We start from the raw sequence: 17,149 nt of genomic DNA on the forward strand, positions 1-17,149 counted from the left end.
CATTTTCAATTATGACTTTTATTCATTGACTCTTTGACAGAATAGGTTTTTTGCCTTTGATACTGAATATAGCTGCAGAGGAGACAGCTTAGAAAATCAAAGATCTAATTTCTCTCTAGAGTTCGTGTTATACTTTCCTAATAAATGGTTGTTATTAAAAAAATTTGTTTTTAAATAAGTTTTTAAAATTTGATTACTGTTTATTGCCTCTTACAACTTTTTCCGAGCTCCTCCTCATCTTTCCTATTTGGGGGAAGAGAAATAAACAAATGCTACTTAATGTTTGTTTGTTTTTTAGCTCATATAAATTCTTAGTTTTGGAGGCACCATAAGACTAGGTAAATGGTGCAATATCAAGAAAATCATTCCAAAAACATTAATGCAATTGAATTTTTAGCTTAATGTGTAGTTTATAAATTTAGAAAAAACTATTACCTTTTTAAAAATACTCACTTTCACAATGGTATCCAATATTTATGAGGTCATCTAGATAATGAACATCAAGCTCTTGGACATTCTGAAAAAATCACGCTGTGGATTGTGATTTTTAAGCCAACAAAGAAAACATATACTGTTTTAAACCTACTTTCTGTTTCCTATGAGGCAAAGAATCATAGTTTTCACTGTCACTGAACAACAGTGAAATTTGTGCTAATACAAGCATAGCCTCTACCTGTCCTGACAAGTTTGTACCATTATACATTTGTAAAGGAATCAATAGCCTCATTCTATTCCCATGCATTGTATTTCACACAGTTGTTATAAACAAAAAGAAAATCCAAGTCTTTTTGCCCAGGAACAGATTCATTGATAGATAATGTGAATTTGTTTCAAAGTTACCATTGGCCCTTTGTTTTGCTATACTTTTGAAAAAAAGAAAAAGATACGTGTATTTTGAATGAATTAATACCTAAATCTATTTATTAAGTTCCCATTATACTGACTACTGTTAACACTTACTACTTACAAGAGAAATGAATCCTGTGAATTCTGAATGTGTGATGTATGTAATGGTTATTTTCTTCTATATCCAGGGTGAGTCTTTGTTGGACACTTAACACAAGACTATCAGAAATAGAAGGTACTTAAGAAACTATGTGGTCCAAATTTTCTTATTTTCTGGATAAAGAAATAGAGGCCCAGAAAAGTGACTGGATTGCCTTGGGTTGCATATCTCATTAGTGGTAGAGTAAGTCTCAGTACAAACAACAGGCTCTCAAATAAGTATAATATTCTGCCCGTGGTTTGATTGCATTCTCTTGAATATGAGTCCACTAGATGAGGTAGATATACTTCATTTGACTCCTCATATATCTGACAATTCTATAACTAAGAAAATATATTCTAATTACATTTTACATTTACATTTACATTTTCTGTAATTAGAAAATATATTCTAATTACAGTGTATACCAATGGTCCTCACCATTAGGTCCTCTACATTTTCATGGGAATGAAAAGCTATTTTGAAAGCACCTTTACAGAAGAAAATTTGTCACCCCTCTTTGATTATTCATTTTCATGTTTAACAGTCATCACTCTCAGTAAGATTTCCTTATGTCAGAGGTTTTCATATTTGGGTTCCACGAATCCCTAAGGAAGCCATCGTATGTGGATTTTTGAACCCTTCAAATGATGTGCATAATTTAGTTCACAGTTTTTGTAAATTTCTCAAAGAACCACTACTCAAGATCAACCTGGATTGTCAGTCTACAAGTTTGCCTTGTTTCTTTTTGCCTTATCTTCCTTGAAAGACACTTGCTACCCTCATATTATAACTCTGTATTAATTTGGAGATTATTACTGTTTCCAAATGACGAATTTCAGATCAGTTTAATTTTTCTCATAGGCTCTTTCTTTTCTCCACATATTAAATCATTCTTATGGCTCTCTTTTGAACCCTTTCCAAATTCTTTATAAACCTGAAAGTCAAGGAGCTCCGAATTAGAAATCATGTAGTAATGAAGATCTAGTTTAGGACCTTGGATCTGCTGACACTGGTGTCAGAGGACTAGGGGCAGCAGAAGTAAGACTACTGAGATATGTCCAGGGATGCCCCACCTACCCCCTAGAGTAGGCTAGGCAGACCCTCAAGTCAGAGAGACAGAGCGTAAGGGGCCCAGGTAAAGCTTAAAAGAATTAGGCACATTTCAAAGTTCAAAATAGAGTAAATGGATCCTGAATGAAGGAGGTCAAAGTAGGGAGTAGGAATCAAGCCCAGACTTGAAGGTGAAACAGAATCTAGCAGAAAATCTGCATATGAACAAACTGCCACCATTCTTAGTAAAATCAATCCAATTTTCCAATATTGGAACTCTTCACATGGGGACTGGCTGCTGGACCTTGCAATACAAATACTTATCTATCAGATATGCCTTCTGCAATCTCTTCACACTAGCTTCCCAATGTTGGATTCTCCAGAGTTATGTTCCCAAGAAGTGTGACTAATCGAAACAGTAGGATGGGGTTTACAAGCTATAATACATATAAAGTAGGTTATTGAAATCACTGGGGTTTGGTAGCGACTACAGACAATTCTGGGACTCTGATGAAAACTGTGGGCTTTCTCTCCTGAAGGAAAGCAGGCAGCAAATACATATCACGTAAATAATTTTTATACAATTTAACCTGCTCTGAAACTGATTCATGGTTAGTAACTCCCAATTGAGAAATGCGGTATCTATGTTTCTTATCCATTTGCTTTCTGTCCTTTATTTTATATAATTGTTTCCGTTGCTATCTGAGATATCTGTACTAAGGAAGTTTGGGCTTGTAGTTTCTCCATGTAAGCCAAAAGATTAGTGGGGAAAACAGCAACATGAGGCCATGGCACTGGTGACTACAGTAATTTGAGAGAGATCCTTAGGGAGCATGGTAAATTTGGGGGGTAAGAACTGTGCCAAACAAGTCCAGCATCCCCTTCTCACTAGATGATTCTACCTCTGTTCCTATACTAGGGTCTAGGTTTTATTATACTAACAAAGAAGCAGTTCCTTTATGAATCATGTAATAAGATATTGATACTGAACCAGTTAGTTTTATGTAGTTCCTCTTAGAGTAGCATCCAGTTCCCAAGTATGGCTGGCCTAGGCTCTTGGACAGTGGGTGAGACCTTTTGATAGGGCAGGGTGAGACAGGAGAGCAGGAAGAATGGCTCTGGACTGTATTCACTGCTGTTTGTGACTATACAGAGGGTGCCCCCAAAAATGTATACACATTTTAAGAGAGGAAAACTGTATTAAAATTGTAATACTCAATATACACTGATAACAAAAGATGAACACAAGTCATGTTTGACTTCTGCAATTATAAGAGGTGCTCAAAGTGGTTGCCATCAGTGTCCAGACACTTCTGATTACGGCCAAGTACTGCTTGAGCAGCGTTGACCCAAGTGTCCACTTGTGTACAATTTTTGGCAGTAAATTTTACTCATCCATATCCAGTGGCAAGCCCTCTGACTCTATCTGTAGGTGTTAAATTATATAAAATTGAATTTAGAGAGTAATTATCTGGGTAATTCAAGTTGAATAAAACCTCATTGTGGGGGCGGAGCCCCAGAGAGTAGTTTCCAGGCTCTCGGCCTCACATAGACAGGTGCTGGCTCAGGTAGTAAATGGCCAACTGTGATTGCATGGCCATCAGCTGTGGCTAGTTGGCCGTCAGCTGTAACCAGTGAGCCATTGGCCACAATATAACTGCTGTGGCTACGGAGAGAAGGAGGGGAGAGAGGAAGATGGGGCTAGCAAGAAGATGGCGGCTGGGCTGGCAAGCATGGATGGCGGTTTGCGGATAGTGTGTATCCAGCCTCCAGTGAGAGTATAGTGCCGCCAGAGAGAATAAAGTGGTATGACTCCCCTACCTATGGCTCCGTGGGTGTTCCTTTTTGGCCTCACCATATCCTGCGTTCTTGTATGGGGAGCGGGAGCAGAGACCCCGCAGGCCGCCCTGCATGACAAATGGCGCAGCGAGCAGAGACCCTGCATGACACATGGCGTAGTCGGCAGGATACGGTGCCGGCCAAAGCTCTCCAAAGGACGGTGGAGCAGTTTGTGTGCATGAACACTCAGTCTCAGGAAGACCAGGAGGAGCAGCTGCCGGAGAGCTGGACCCCCGTGGAGGGGTGGGAGGACATGGACGGTTCTCCCACCAGCACAGAAAAAGCCATGCAGCTGCTGGAGAGATGGAGCCCCGCAGCGAGGTGGAAAGATGTGGACGGTTCCCCAACCAGCACAGGCCGGAGAAAGCGAAGGTCGTTGCAGCCCTGTGGGCCGGGGAAGTTCCTGCTCAGGCAGCCCGGATGCAGGACTTATAGTCCCAGGAGGTAACGCTTGCTGAGTCCTCCGTGGGAGATGAGGGTGAGGTCAAGGTCATCCCTCACCCCCAGGACAGCCCTGGTGAATGACTATGGACTATGGGGAATTGCCTTCCATCCCTAATTTAATGGACCGCTTGACTGTTTGTTTGGGAATTGTTGTTAGTGGGACTGGGGGATATTTGCTTTTGTTTCTTGACTGGCCGCCATTGAGAATATGTAAGCACCTTGATTGTGAGTCGCTGTTGTTCCAGCAGGGTACCCTGAGAGGCACAGAGAGAGTGGCAGTGCGCTGAGAGGTCTGGCTGAGCCCTGAAGATACCCTGGCTGTGCCCAGGAAGTCGGGCTGTTCCCAGAGAGAGTGGCAGTGCCCTGAGAGCCCTGGCTGAGTCCAGGAAGTCTGGCTGAGCCCTGAAGATACCCTGGCTGTGCCCAGGAAGTCGGGCTGTTCCCAGACAGAGTAGAGCCCTGGCTGAGTCCAGGAAGTTTGGCTGAGCCCTGAAGATACCCTGGCTGTGCCCAGGAAGTCGGGCTGTTCCCAGAGAGAGTAGAGCCCTGGCTGAGTCCAGGAAGTCTGGCTGAGCCCTGAAGATACCCTGGCTGTGCCCAGGAAGTCGGGCTGTTCCCAGAGAGAGTAGTAGAGCCCTGAAGGTACCCTGGCTGTGCCCAGGAAGTCGGGCTGTTCCCAGAGAGAGTGGCGGTGCCCTGAGAGCCCTGGCTGTGTCCAGGAAGTGTGGCTGTGCCCACAGAGAGTGGCGGTGCCCTGAGAAGCCCTGGCTGAGTCCAGGAAGTGTGGCTGTGCCCACAGAGAGTGTCAGTGCCCTGAGAAGCCCTGGCTGTGTCCAGGAAGTGTGGCTGTTCCCAGAGAAAGTGGCAGTGCCCTGAGAAATCCTAGCTGTGCCCGGGGAAACTAGTGGTACCCTAAGAAGTCCAGGAAGTCTGGCTGTGCCCAGGAGTACTGGTGGTGCCCTGAGAAACCCTGGCTGTGTCCGGGAAGACAGGTGGTACCCTAAGAAGTCCAGGAAGTCTGGCAGTGCCCAGGAGTACTGGTGGTGCCCTGAGAAACCCTAGCTGTGCCCGGGGAAACTAGTGGTACCCTAAGAAGTCCAGGAAGTCTGGCTGTGCCCAGGAGTACTGGTGGTGCCCTGAGAAACCCTGGCTGTGTCCGGGAAGACAGGTGGTACCCTAAGAAGTCCAGGAAGTCTGGCTGTGCCCAGGAGTACTGGTGGTGCCCTGAGAAACCCTGGCTGTGTCCGGGAAGACAGGTGGTACCCTAAGAAGTCCAGGAAGTCTGGCTGTGCCCAGGAGTACTGGTGGTGCCCTGAGAAACCCTGGCTGTGTCCGGGAAGACAGGTGGTACCCTAAGAAGTCCAGGAAGTCTGGCCGTGCCCAGAAGCACTGGTGGTGCCCTGAGAAACCCTGGCTGTGCCCAGAGAGCCTGGCTGTGTCCAGGATATTGCATTCACCCCCAGGCTCCTCGCACAGGTCCCCTCGCGGAAGACGCTTGTCGCGTAGATTGTGAGGCGAGAGCCTGTAGGGGTGGAGTGTGGGGGCGGAGCCCCAGAGAGTAGTTTCCAGGCTCTCGGCCTCACATAGACAGGTGCTGGCTCAGGTAGTAAATGGCCAACTGTGATTGCATGGCCATCAGCTGTGGCTAGTTGGCCGTCAGCTGTAACCAGTGAGCCATTGGCCACAATATAACTGCTGTGGCTACGGAGAGAAGGAGGGGAGAGAGGAAGATGGGGCTAGCAAGAAGATGGCGGCTGGGCTGGCAAGCATGGATGGCGGTTTGCGGATAGTGTGTATCCAGCCTCCAGTGAGAGTATAGTGCCGCCAGAGAGAATAAAGTGGTATGACTCCCCTACCTATGGCTCCGTGGGTGTTCCTTTTTGGCCTCACCATATCCTGCGTTCTTGTATGGGGAGCGGGAGCAGAGACCCCGCAGGCCGCCCTGCATGACAAATGGCGCAGCGAGCAGAGACCCTGCATGACACTCATTTACCACAAATTTTAAGTCCTCTGAAACAGAGTACCTGAATTATCCAGTTAATTCTGTATTTATATACCACCTAGAAAAGAAAAAAAAGTTTTCTTTTAAATTATAGCAAAAAAATCTTTTTGAAGAAAGGATTCCTAAATGTATAAATATTTAAAGGTCTGTTAAGTGTAAGAATCCAGTCTCAATCTTTTGTTTTATCTGGGTTTGGTTTTTTTCCCCTCCCTTTACTTGATCTCTTCAAATCCTGTCTTTCCTTGAAGCCCAGTTTGCAGCTTATCCTGAGATAATAGAACCTACTTTGATGACATTTTGGAGTATAAATGAGATAATCCAGTCCTGCCTTTACCACAGGGCCTGGCACATAATAAACAATATATATGTTAGCTGCACAGGATGATAATGGTTATGATGATGCTTTTTTCAAATACTGTGGTCAGCATTTAACCTCCTTAATCTCTGACCATAAAAATGCTACTGCCTAGACTGCTTTTTGCTAGTTTAGATGTTGTTATTTTATCTCTATAATGAGATTGCAAATTCCTTCATACGCAACATAAAACTTTGAATTGGATTGAAAATTGTCATTTACTTCCTTTACAAGCCATGTGGTCTTCATTTTGATTTTTTTTTTTTCAACAGAAAATGAAAACACTAGCAGAAAGGAGGAGGAGTGCTCCATCCCTTATCCTGGATAAAGCACTACAAAAGCGGCCTAGTACCAAGTAAGTGAAAAGCTTTGTATTATGCATTTTGTACGCGCTACCTTTTTTTATATGAGCAGTTGTTTGCTATCAGCACCAGAACTCTCTGTCTAATAATACAAAATATGACTTCTGCCCTGCAGTTATTTAATAAGGCTTTTCTGTGAATCAGAAAGCCTTTTAGAGCTGGTATGTATGATTGTTTTAAACCAGATTCAAAAGTGGATCTCACATCACATAGTACACAAAAATGAAAAATGTAGGTTCCACATACTGTTAAAATCTATAGAAACAATTAGAAATCAGAATACTAAAATATGAGTTATTTCAACCACCGTACATATTTGGTGATGCACAAACCTTTGCATATTTTTTTTCATGAGGTGATGCCCACGCATGGGTATAAGGCAAATTTCTAACAGTTTTAGATACGAAGAAAGATAACCAGATTAAGATTATTAAAAAGTGGAATGTGGACTTCTTTTAGGCATTATTGGCTAAGTTCATTAGTGAATTAATTAGTGAAATTTGAAATGGAAAAACAAGCTAAATATCTATTGAAATGGCCATTTCACTTATGGAGGCTGAATACTATTTCAATGGACATTTTAAGAAAATCTTCCTTAATGTGTAGAAATTGAATGCATATTCAATCATTAATTTATTCATTAATTTTTAAATGGCATTTTAACTCAGAGGAGTTTTTATGTTCAAAGGAATGCTGTGATGGTTTTCTCTTAATCTGTGAATCCTTTTATGTAAAGAGAAGTCCTTGTCACCTTAGTTTAAAGTGAGGTTATATCTGATATTTCTATGAATGATGTACTAACAACATAAAATCCACATGGAGGCATGACATTTTTTTCAATTCCAAAATAAATTATATAGCTAAATCCCAGTTAGTGAAACTATCAAGATACTTAGGTCATTCTCAGTACTCAGCAAGTTCTGAGACTCAGGCAGTCCCCTTACATGCCACCCAAAAGACACACACTTTAGTCATTGGGTGTCGCGTCGAGCAGACAAGAGTTATGGGAAGCGCGGAGGGCGGCACAAGGTTAAGAAAGACAGTAGACAAGAATAGAGGGCAAGTGGGACCAAGGGACTGCAGCCTCAAGGACTGAGCACCGAATCGGGCCAACGCATGGCTTTTATTAGTTAGGTGTGGAAGTAAAAGAAGTAAAGCTTGTCAATCTCAAGATGTGTGAATCCCACACATTATAATAGGAAACTGATTTAAGCCAATCACCCTTGCCTGCAGGCAGCTGAACCATAAGTCTCAGGATAAGTACTTCCCCAAGGGACAAAACCTTTATGCATATGATTAGATGGAGAGCACATCATTGAGTCACTTCCCAAGCAGGTTGTGGGAAGGAATGCAGCCACAGAGGCAGAGGCTCTCCTTAGCTGGGGGAAGGTGGGGGCTGTGCCCACGTCTATTAACCCCGCGAGTTCCCCAGATGGTCCCCACATGGCTGTGTCTGGCTTGGGTTGCCCCCCCACTCCCCGTGGGGAGTCATACCCATCTTTGACTAGCCAGCCATCTTTCTGGGACCAAACAGGGAGACATAAGGTGTAAGCACAAAGGTGAAGCAAAGTCCCTGAAAGGATCCGTCTCACAAACTCTCCTTTCTTTAGGGGCAGGTACGAGGTGACAGACGGGTAGGCTGCTGCGTGGCAACAATTGGGTTGATAAGGAAATATAAATTACTTTTAATTAGAAAGATATAATGCCAAATAAATACTACAGTAATACATTTCAGTGCCATACATAAATATTGTTTGGATTATTTGCATCAGTGTATCTATGCATTAGTGTGGATAAAAGAGAATGTTATATCTTCAGTTTGATGTTGATTACCTAGAAAACTCAGAAGAAAGTATTTTTTAGGGAAGGTAGAGAGAGGAGGCAGAATTATCAGTACATCTGTCTATGATTCTACTGTGTATATAAAAATAGCTTTATTATTTACTTTTTAAAAAACCATTTTAGGTAAAATTTCTTATTGAAAGCTTCTGGAATGGATGCATGCTAAACTTTTCAGTAAAAGTAGCCTTTACATCAGAGAAGCATTAGCCTGAGATCAGAGGTCAATAGTGGCCCACCTACCACCTAACCCAGGGCAAGAATCTGTAACAGTAGGATTGTAGATTTGGAAAGCTCATAGACCAATGGTTCTCAAGAAGGAAGTATTAACCTCTGGGCAGCATTTTGGAATTTTGGGGAGCATTTGAGTTTGTCTCAGTGATTTAGCTGGTGGTGGCCAAAGATGCTGGACATCGTGTAATGCACAGCATATCCTACATCACAAAGAATTGTGTGATTTCCACATAGCTTATGAATGTCCCATATATGACATATTTGTGAAGGGGAGAAATCTTATAGAATTATCTAAGCCTGTAACTTAACTATTTTATATGTAAATACAAAGTGTTTTTATATGCTTTTATATAGTTTTTAAAAACACTAAATTTTCCAGAAATGTGCTACCTTGCATATCAACAGATAATTGTACTTTGTACTGTTGGGAATCATTTCAAAAAATCACTTGGCTTTACTTCATTTTCCTGTACTTGTTGCATGGAATGGTTTCTTATCATCCTACTTCTCTGAAATTTACATATATTTATTATAAGTAGGTGTAGGCATCTGACTACTTCATTAGCTTTTAGTATAGTCATGCCTGAGCATATACATACTGAAATACATAATTTATTATTAATTACTTTCATTTCATTGTCCTTGATATTACTGTTAGGGTATTTTGTTGATACTTTTGAAATTGTGTTAAATATCTGTGAACTTTATTTCAGGATAGAAAAGGAGGAATTGAAATAAATGTATATGCTTAGAATTTTATATAACGAAGGGGTATTGAGTCTAATAGGATTGAAAGCAACTGATGTAGATGAAATGCCAGGTTAGAGAAAATGCTAACATTTACTGACTTACTGAGATTACTTTGACTTAGAGAACCGGTATGACAATACACAGCCATCTCCTGCCCCACTCCTGTCTCCCATCACCTCTGCAATAACTGGTGCTTACATTAGAGCCAGTACCCCAAATTCCTGCCTCAGAAATATGGTGGGCTTTGTGTCAAAATAACCACAGGGAAAAAAAGGTTATTTAAGTAGGATGTTGAATGTATACAAAATATTTGCAAGTAATTTAATCCCAGGATTGGAAAGAACCTTAAAGGTCATCTAGTCTGGTGGTTTCCAAGGCTTTCTAAATCAATATTCTGCAGTGGGACCAGGCATCTGCATGTGTTTCAAAAACTCTTCATGATTGATTCTGATACACTCTTGATGGAGACCACTGTGGCAAGAAGCTTTTCTTAAAAGAATGCTTTTAAAAAGAATAGTGAAACAGAATTTCAAAACAGTACAGAATTGTAATACATATTTCTTATAAAACAGACAATGTGGACATTATAAAACACAAAGAAAAGTCCCCACTCCATCCCAGGGGTAACCACTTGTTAATTATTTGCATGTCCTTCTAAACCCTTGTCTATGCAAATGTGATTAGAATTTTTATTTGCTTTCCCTAATGTTTAAATTTTCACTTTAACATAAATATTAGTTCTTCAGTTTCAAGTCTTTTTAAAATTAGAAATCAGAGGGGAAGGGGGGAAGGGGGGTGGTAGATGAGGGTAAAGGGAATCAAATATATGGTGATGGAAGGAGAACTGATTCTGGGAGGTGAACACACAATGTGATTTATAGATGATGTATTACAGAATTGTACACCTGAAATCTATGTAACTTTACTAACAGTTGTCGCCCCAATAAACTTTAATTTAAAAAAAAATTAGAAATCAAATCCTACTGTAATAGTCATTCAAGAAAATATTTGAGTTTTGTTCATCTTTATATATATTCCTAAAAAGTTACATAAATCAGATTTTATTAATTATTAATGAACTTCCTATAGTGAATTGTTTTATAAAGAGTTTTTTCCAAAGTTTTTAAAAAGGGGCGGCCCGAGTTCCGGAAAAATGGTGGAGTGAGGTGAGCCTCTGTAAAGCTCCCCTGGAATTTACAAAGAATCGAACAACAAAAACTCCACAAAGGACTCCCTGCACAGCAGACAGGCAAGACGAAGAGGCCCACTACCGACTGAAATCACCTACAGGTGGGAGATTCGCGCGCGCGAGCGGGGGGAGGAGGAAAGGGAGAAGCGCGCGGAGACGCAGCTCCGGGGGCGCAGGACTCAGACCCAGCTCAGTGCGCCGAGCTCGCTGCTTCCCGGAACTACCTCAGCTGCGGGAGATCGGACTGCTAGGGCTCCGCCAGGGCTCCACAGGGCAGAGGGGACAGCATATAACACAGCTGAACCCAACGCTCACGGCAGAGACCTCGGAGAAAAGACTGAGGGAAAAAGGCTGAAAACGGTGGTTTAAGCCCGCACTGCCGAGCAGAGAACGGAGCCTTAGGCACTGAGACTAGCCGCCCCCTCCCTCCCCTCTCAGAGCTCGCCCCGCCCCCACCTGCCGGTGCTAGAAGCGAAACAGTAGCAGTGTCAGATCAAAACAACAGAAAATTTGCTATATTTGAGAACTGTGGCCCACAAACACAAATCCACAGCCCAACTAGTTCCGGCAAAGGGAAGAGAGCTGTGGAAGCAGTACTGGCTGTGGTGGTGGTCCCTGCCATTGCTCTGGGCCACCTCTCACAGCTCACCCCGCCCCTGGCCCCACCTATCTGGGCGGATCCCTGCAGGAGTAAACAGAGCTGCTGAACAAAAGAAAGACCTCTTCCTATCAACTTGTTGCAGAAGTCACTCCTGTAGATGTCTAGGAAGAGAAATAGTAAACCAGTAATCGCCATGAGTAACCAAGGCAACAAGATAGCTCAGAAAGAAAGTGAAAAATCTCCAGAAAAGGCACTTAAATATACAGAAATATGTGACTTAAATGACAGAGAATTCAAGGCTGCAGTTCTGAAAAAACTCAACGAGATACAAGAAAACACAGATAGGCAGTTAAATGAACTCAGAAACTCAATTAAAGAACAGTATGAGCATTTTACGAAAGAGATTGAAATTTTAAAAAAGAACCAAATAGAATTTCTGGAGATTAAGAACTCAATAGAAGAAATTAAGAATGAAATAACCAGCTTAGGTAGTAGAGTTGACCAGATGGAGGAAAGAATCAGTGACATCGAAGATAGAAACCTGGAAATGACACAGATAGAAGAAGAAAGAGACTTGAGACTTAAAAGAAATGAAAGAACTCTACAAGAACTTTCTGACTCCATCAGAAAGAGCAATATAAGAATAATGGGCATACCAGAAGGAGAAGAAAGAGAGAAGGGAACAGAGAATATATTCAAACAAATCGTCGATGAGAACTTCCCAAATTTGTGGACAGAACTGGACCCTCGAATCCAAGAAGCGAATAGAACACCTAGTTACCTCAATCCCAACAGGCCTTCTCCAAGGCACATTGTACTGAAGCTGTCTAAAATCAACGACAAAGAAAGAATCCTCAAGGCAGCCAGGGAAAAGAAGACGGTAACTTACAAAGGAAAGCCCATTAGATTATCATCAGATTTTTCAGCAGAAACTCTACAAGCCAGGAGGGAGTGGAACCAAATATTCAAACTATTGAAAGAGAGAAATCATGAGCCAAGAATAATATATCCAGCAAAGATATCCTTTAGATATGAAGGAGGAATAAAGACCTTTCCAGACATACAGAAGCTGAGGGAATTTTCTAATACACGACCTGCACTACAAGAAATACTAAAGGAGGCTATTCGACCACCATCAACAGGGACAATTTGTGGCAACCAAAACTCAAAAAGGGGGAGAATAAAGGCCTGAACCGGAATATGGGAATGGAGAAAGTAAGCGTGCTGAAGAAAATGGAATACTCTAAATATCAAACTTACTTTTACATAAACTTAAGGGTAACCACTCAAAAAAAATCCAGAACTGAAATATATACTGAAATAAAAGAAGAAACAGAGGGAAACATCACAGAATACCACCACACAGAAATAATAGACAACAACAAAAAGGCAAAGAAACAATGGAGACACAGCCTTACCAGAAAACTAAAGATAGAATGACAGGAAATCCTCACATATCAATAATCACCCTAAATGTAAATGGACTGAACTCACCAATAAAAAGGCACAGAGTAGCAGATTGGATCAAAAAACTAAACCCAACCATATGCTGTCTCCAAGAGACACATCTCAGCTACAAGGACAAGCATAGACTCAAAGTGAAAGGGTGGAAATTGACACTCCAAGCAAATGGTGCCCAGAGAAAATCAGGTGTAGCCATAATGATATCAGATGAAACAGACTTCAAGGTGAAAAAGATAACAAGAGACAAAGATGGACATTTCATAATGGTGAAGGGGACTGTAAAACAAGAAGACATAACAGTCATCAATATTTATGCCCCTAGTCAGGGAGCACCGAAATACACCAAGCAACTACTAACAGAACTAAAGGGAGAAATTGACCAAAACACAATTATACTAGGGGACTTAAATACATCATTGACAGCTATGGATAGATCATCCAAACAGAAAATAAATAACGAAATAGTAGCCCTAAATGACACATTAGATGAAATGGACATAATTGACATTTATAGAGCACTTCATCCTAAAACATCAGACTACACATTCTTTTCTAGTGTACATGGAACATTCTCAAGGATAGACCATATATTGGGACATAAAATCAGTCTCAACAAATTTAAAAAGATTGAAATCATACCATGCATATTCTCTGATCACAAGGCTTTGAAATTGGATATCAACTGTAAAAAGAAAGCGGGAAAAAACACAAATACATGGAGACTAAACAACATACTTTTAAAGAAGGACTGGGTCAAAGAAGAAATTAGAGGAGAGATCAAAAGATACATAGAAACAAATGACAATGAAAATACATCCTACCAAAATTTTTGGGATGCAGCGAAAGCAGTTTTAAGAGGGAAATTTATCTCATTACAGGCCTATCTCAAGAAACAAGAAAATTCCCAAATAAATAACCTCATGTTACACCTTAAAGAACTAGAAAAAGAAGAACAGGTAAAACCCAAGGTCAGCAGAAGAAAGGAAATAACAAAAATTAGAGCAGAAATAAATGAAATAGAGAACAGAAAGACAATAGAAAAAATTAATGTGACAAAGAGCTGGTTCTTTGAGAAGATTAACAAAATTGACAAACCCTTGGCTAGACTTACTAAGATAAAAAGAGAGAAGACACTGATTAACAAAATCAGAAACGTAAAAGGGGAAGTTATCACGGACACCACAGAAATACAAAGGATCATCCAAGAATACTATGAAGGACTATATGCCACCAAATTCAACAACCTAGAAGAAATGGATAAGTTCTTAGAAACATATAGCCTTCCAAGGCTGAACCATGAAGAACTGGAAAATCTAAACAGACCGATCACCAGTAACGAAATTGAATCAGTCATCCAAAACCTTCCCAAAAGCAAAAGTCCGGGACCAGATGGCTTCACTAGTGAATTCTACCAAACCTTCAAAGAGGATCTAATACCAATTCTGCACAAACTCTTCCAAAAAATTGAAGAAGAAACAGTACTCCCCAACACATTTTATGAGGCCAACATTACCCTGATACCAAAACCTGGTAAAGACAGCACAAAAAAAGAAAACTACAGACCAATATCTCTGATGAATACCGATGCAAAAATCCTAAATAAACTTCTAGCAAATCGAATACAACAATGCATTAAAAAGATTATTCATCACGACCAAGTGGGGTTCATCCCCGGGGCACAAGGATGGTTCAACATACGCAAATCCATCAATGTGATACATCATATAAACAAAATAAAGGACAAAAATCATATGATTATATCAATTGATGCAGAAAAAGCATTTGACAAGATACAACATCCATTTATGATTAAAACACTTAATAAAATAGGTATAGAAGGAAAATACCTTAACATAATAAAAGCCATATATGACAAGCCCTCTGCTAATCTCATAATTAATGGAGAAAAACTGAAGCCCTTTGCTCTACGTTCAGGAACACGACAGGGATGTCCCCTATCACCTCTGCTTTTCAACATCGTGTTGGAAGTCCTTGCCAGAGCAATCAGGCAAGAGAAAGAAATCAAAGGCATCCAAATTGGGAATGAAGAAGTTAAATTATCACTCTTTGCAGATGACATGATGCTATATATAGAAAACCCTAAAGACTCCACCAAAAAGCTATTAGAAACAATCAACGAATACAGTAAAGTTGCTGGCTACAAAATCAATGCACAAAAGTCCATTGCCTTCCTATATACCAACAATGAAATCTCAGAAAAAGAAATACAAAAAACAATTCCTTTTACAATTGCATCAAAAAGAATAAAATACCTAGGAATAAACTTAACCAAGGATGTGAAAGACCTATATGCTGAAAACTATAAGACTTTTCTGAAAGAAATTGAAGAAGACACAAAGAAATGGAAAGACATTCCGTGCTCATGGATTGGAAGAATCAACATAGTTAAAATGGCCATATTACCCAAAGCAATATACAGATTCAATGCAATCCCCATCAAAATCCCAATGGCATATTTTAAAGAAATAGAACAAAAAATCATCAGATTTGTTTGGAACCACAAAAGACCCCGAATAGCCAAAGCAATCTTAAGAAAAAAGAACTATAATGGAGGTATCACACTTCCTGACTTTGGCTTGTACTACAGGGCCACAATAATCAAAACAGCATGGTATTGGCAGAAAAACAGACATATAGACCAATGGAATAGAATTGAGAACCCAGAAATAAAACCACATAAATATGGACAGATAATTTTTGACAAAGAAGCTAAAAACATACAATGGAGCAAAGACAGCCTCTTCAATAAATGGTGCTGGGAGAATTGGATAGCCACGTGCAAAAGAATGAAACTGGACTGCTATTTGTCACCATGTACCAAAATTAATTCAAAATGGATCAAAGACTTAAGCATAAGACCTGACACAATAAACTGCATAGAAGAAAACATAGGTACTAAACTTATGGACCTTGGGTTCAAAGAGCATTTTATGAACTTGACTCCAAAGGCAATGGAAGTAAAAGCTAAAATAAACGAATGGGACTATATGAAACTTAAAAGCTTCTGCACAGCAAAAGAAACCATTGACAAAATAAAGAGGCCACCAACTGAATGGGAGAAGATTTTTGCAAACAGTGCCTCCGATAAGGGGCTAGTATCCAGAATATACAAGGAACTCATGCAACTCAACAACAAAAAAACAAACAACCCAATTGAAAAATGGGCAGAGGACTTGAAGAGACATTTCTCCAAAGAGGACATACAAATGGCAAATAGACATATGAAAAAATGCTCAACATCACTAATCATCAGAGAAATGCAAATCAAAACCACAATGAGATATCACCTCACCCCAGTCAGAATGGCCATCATCAACAAGACAAATAGTAACAAATGTTGGAGAGGCTGTGGAGAAAAAGGAACCCTCATACACTGTTGGTGGGAATGCAGACTGGTGCAGCCGTTATGGAAGGCGGTGTGGAGGTTCCTCAAAAAATTACGAATAGAATTGCCATATGACCCAGCAATCCCTCTCCTGGGTATCTACCCAAAAAATCTGAAAACATTTAGAGATAAAGACACATGTGCTCCAATGTTCATTGCAGCTTTGTTTACAGTGGCCAAGACATGGAAACAACCAAAATGTCCTTCGATAGATGAATGGATGAAGAAGTTGTGGTATATATACACAATGGAATACTATTCGGCAGTAAGAAAAGATGATATAGGAACATTTGTGACAACTTGGATGGATCTTGAGAGTGTAATGCTGAGCGAAATAAGTCAGACAGAAAAAGCAGAGAACCATGTGATTTCACTGATATGTGGTATATAAACCAAAACAACAAAAGAACAAGACAAACAAATGAGAAACAGAAACTCATAGACACAGACAATGGTTTGGTGGTTGCCAGAGGGTAAGGGGGGTGGGGGGTGGGGGGTGGGAGATGAGGGTAAGGGGGATCGAATATATGGTGATGGAAGGAGAACTGACTCTGGGTGATGAACACACAACGGGATTTATAGATGATGTAATACAGAATTGTACACCTGAAATCTATGTAATTTTA

General features: G+C 40.6%; 1 protein-coding gene across 4 annotated transcripts in view; it reads left to right on the forward strand.

Annotated features, from left to right (window-relative positions):
* Positions 1-17,149, forward strand: part of ARHGAP20 (Rho GTPase activating protein 20) — a 153,043-nt gene that overhangs the window by 16,678 nt on the left and 119,216 nt on the right. For all 4 annotated transcript variants that reach the window (XM_019715315.3, XM_019715312.3, XM_074335514.2 and 1 more), the window contains exon 2: positions 6,951-7,033. In XM_019715315.3, the coding sequence (XP_019570874.3) occupies positions 6,954-7,033 (80 nt within the window). In that variant the 5' untranslated portion in view covers positions 6,951-6,953. The remainder of the gene's footprint in view (positions 1-6,950; positions 7,034-17,149) is intronic.

Source organism: Rhinolophus sinicus, chromosome 14 (genome assembly GCF_057876585.1).
Source record: "Rhinolophus sinicus isolate RSI-liver-muscle chromosome 14, RSI-T2T, whole genome shotgun sequence".
Lineage (NCBI taxonomy): Eukaryota > Metazoa > Chordata > Mammalia > Chiroptera > Rhinolophidae > Rhinolophus > Rhinolophus sinicus.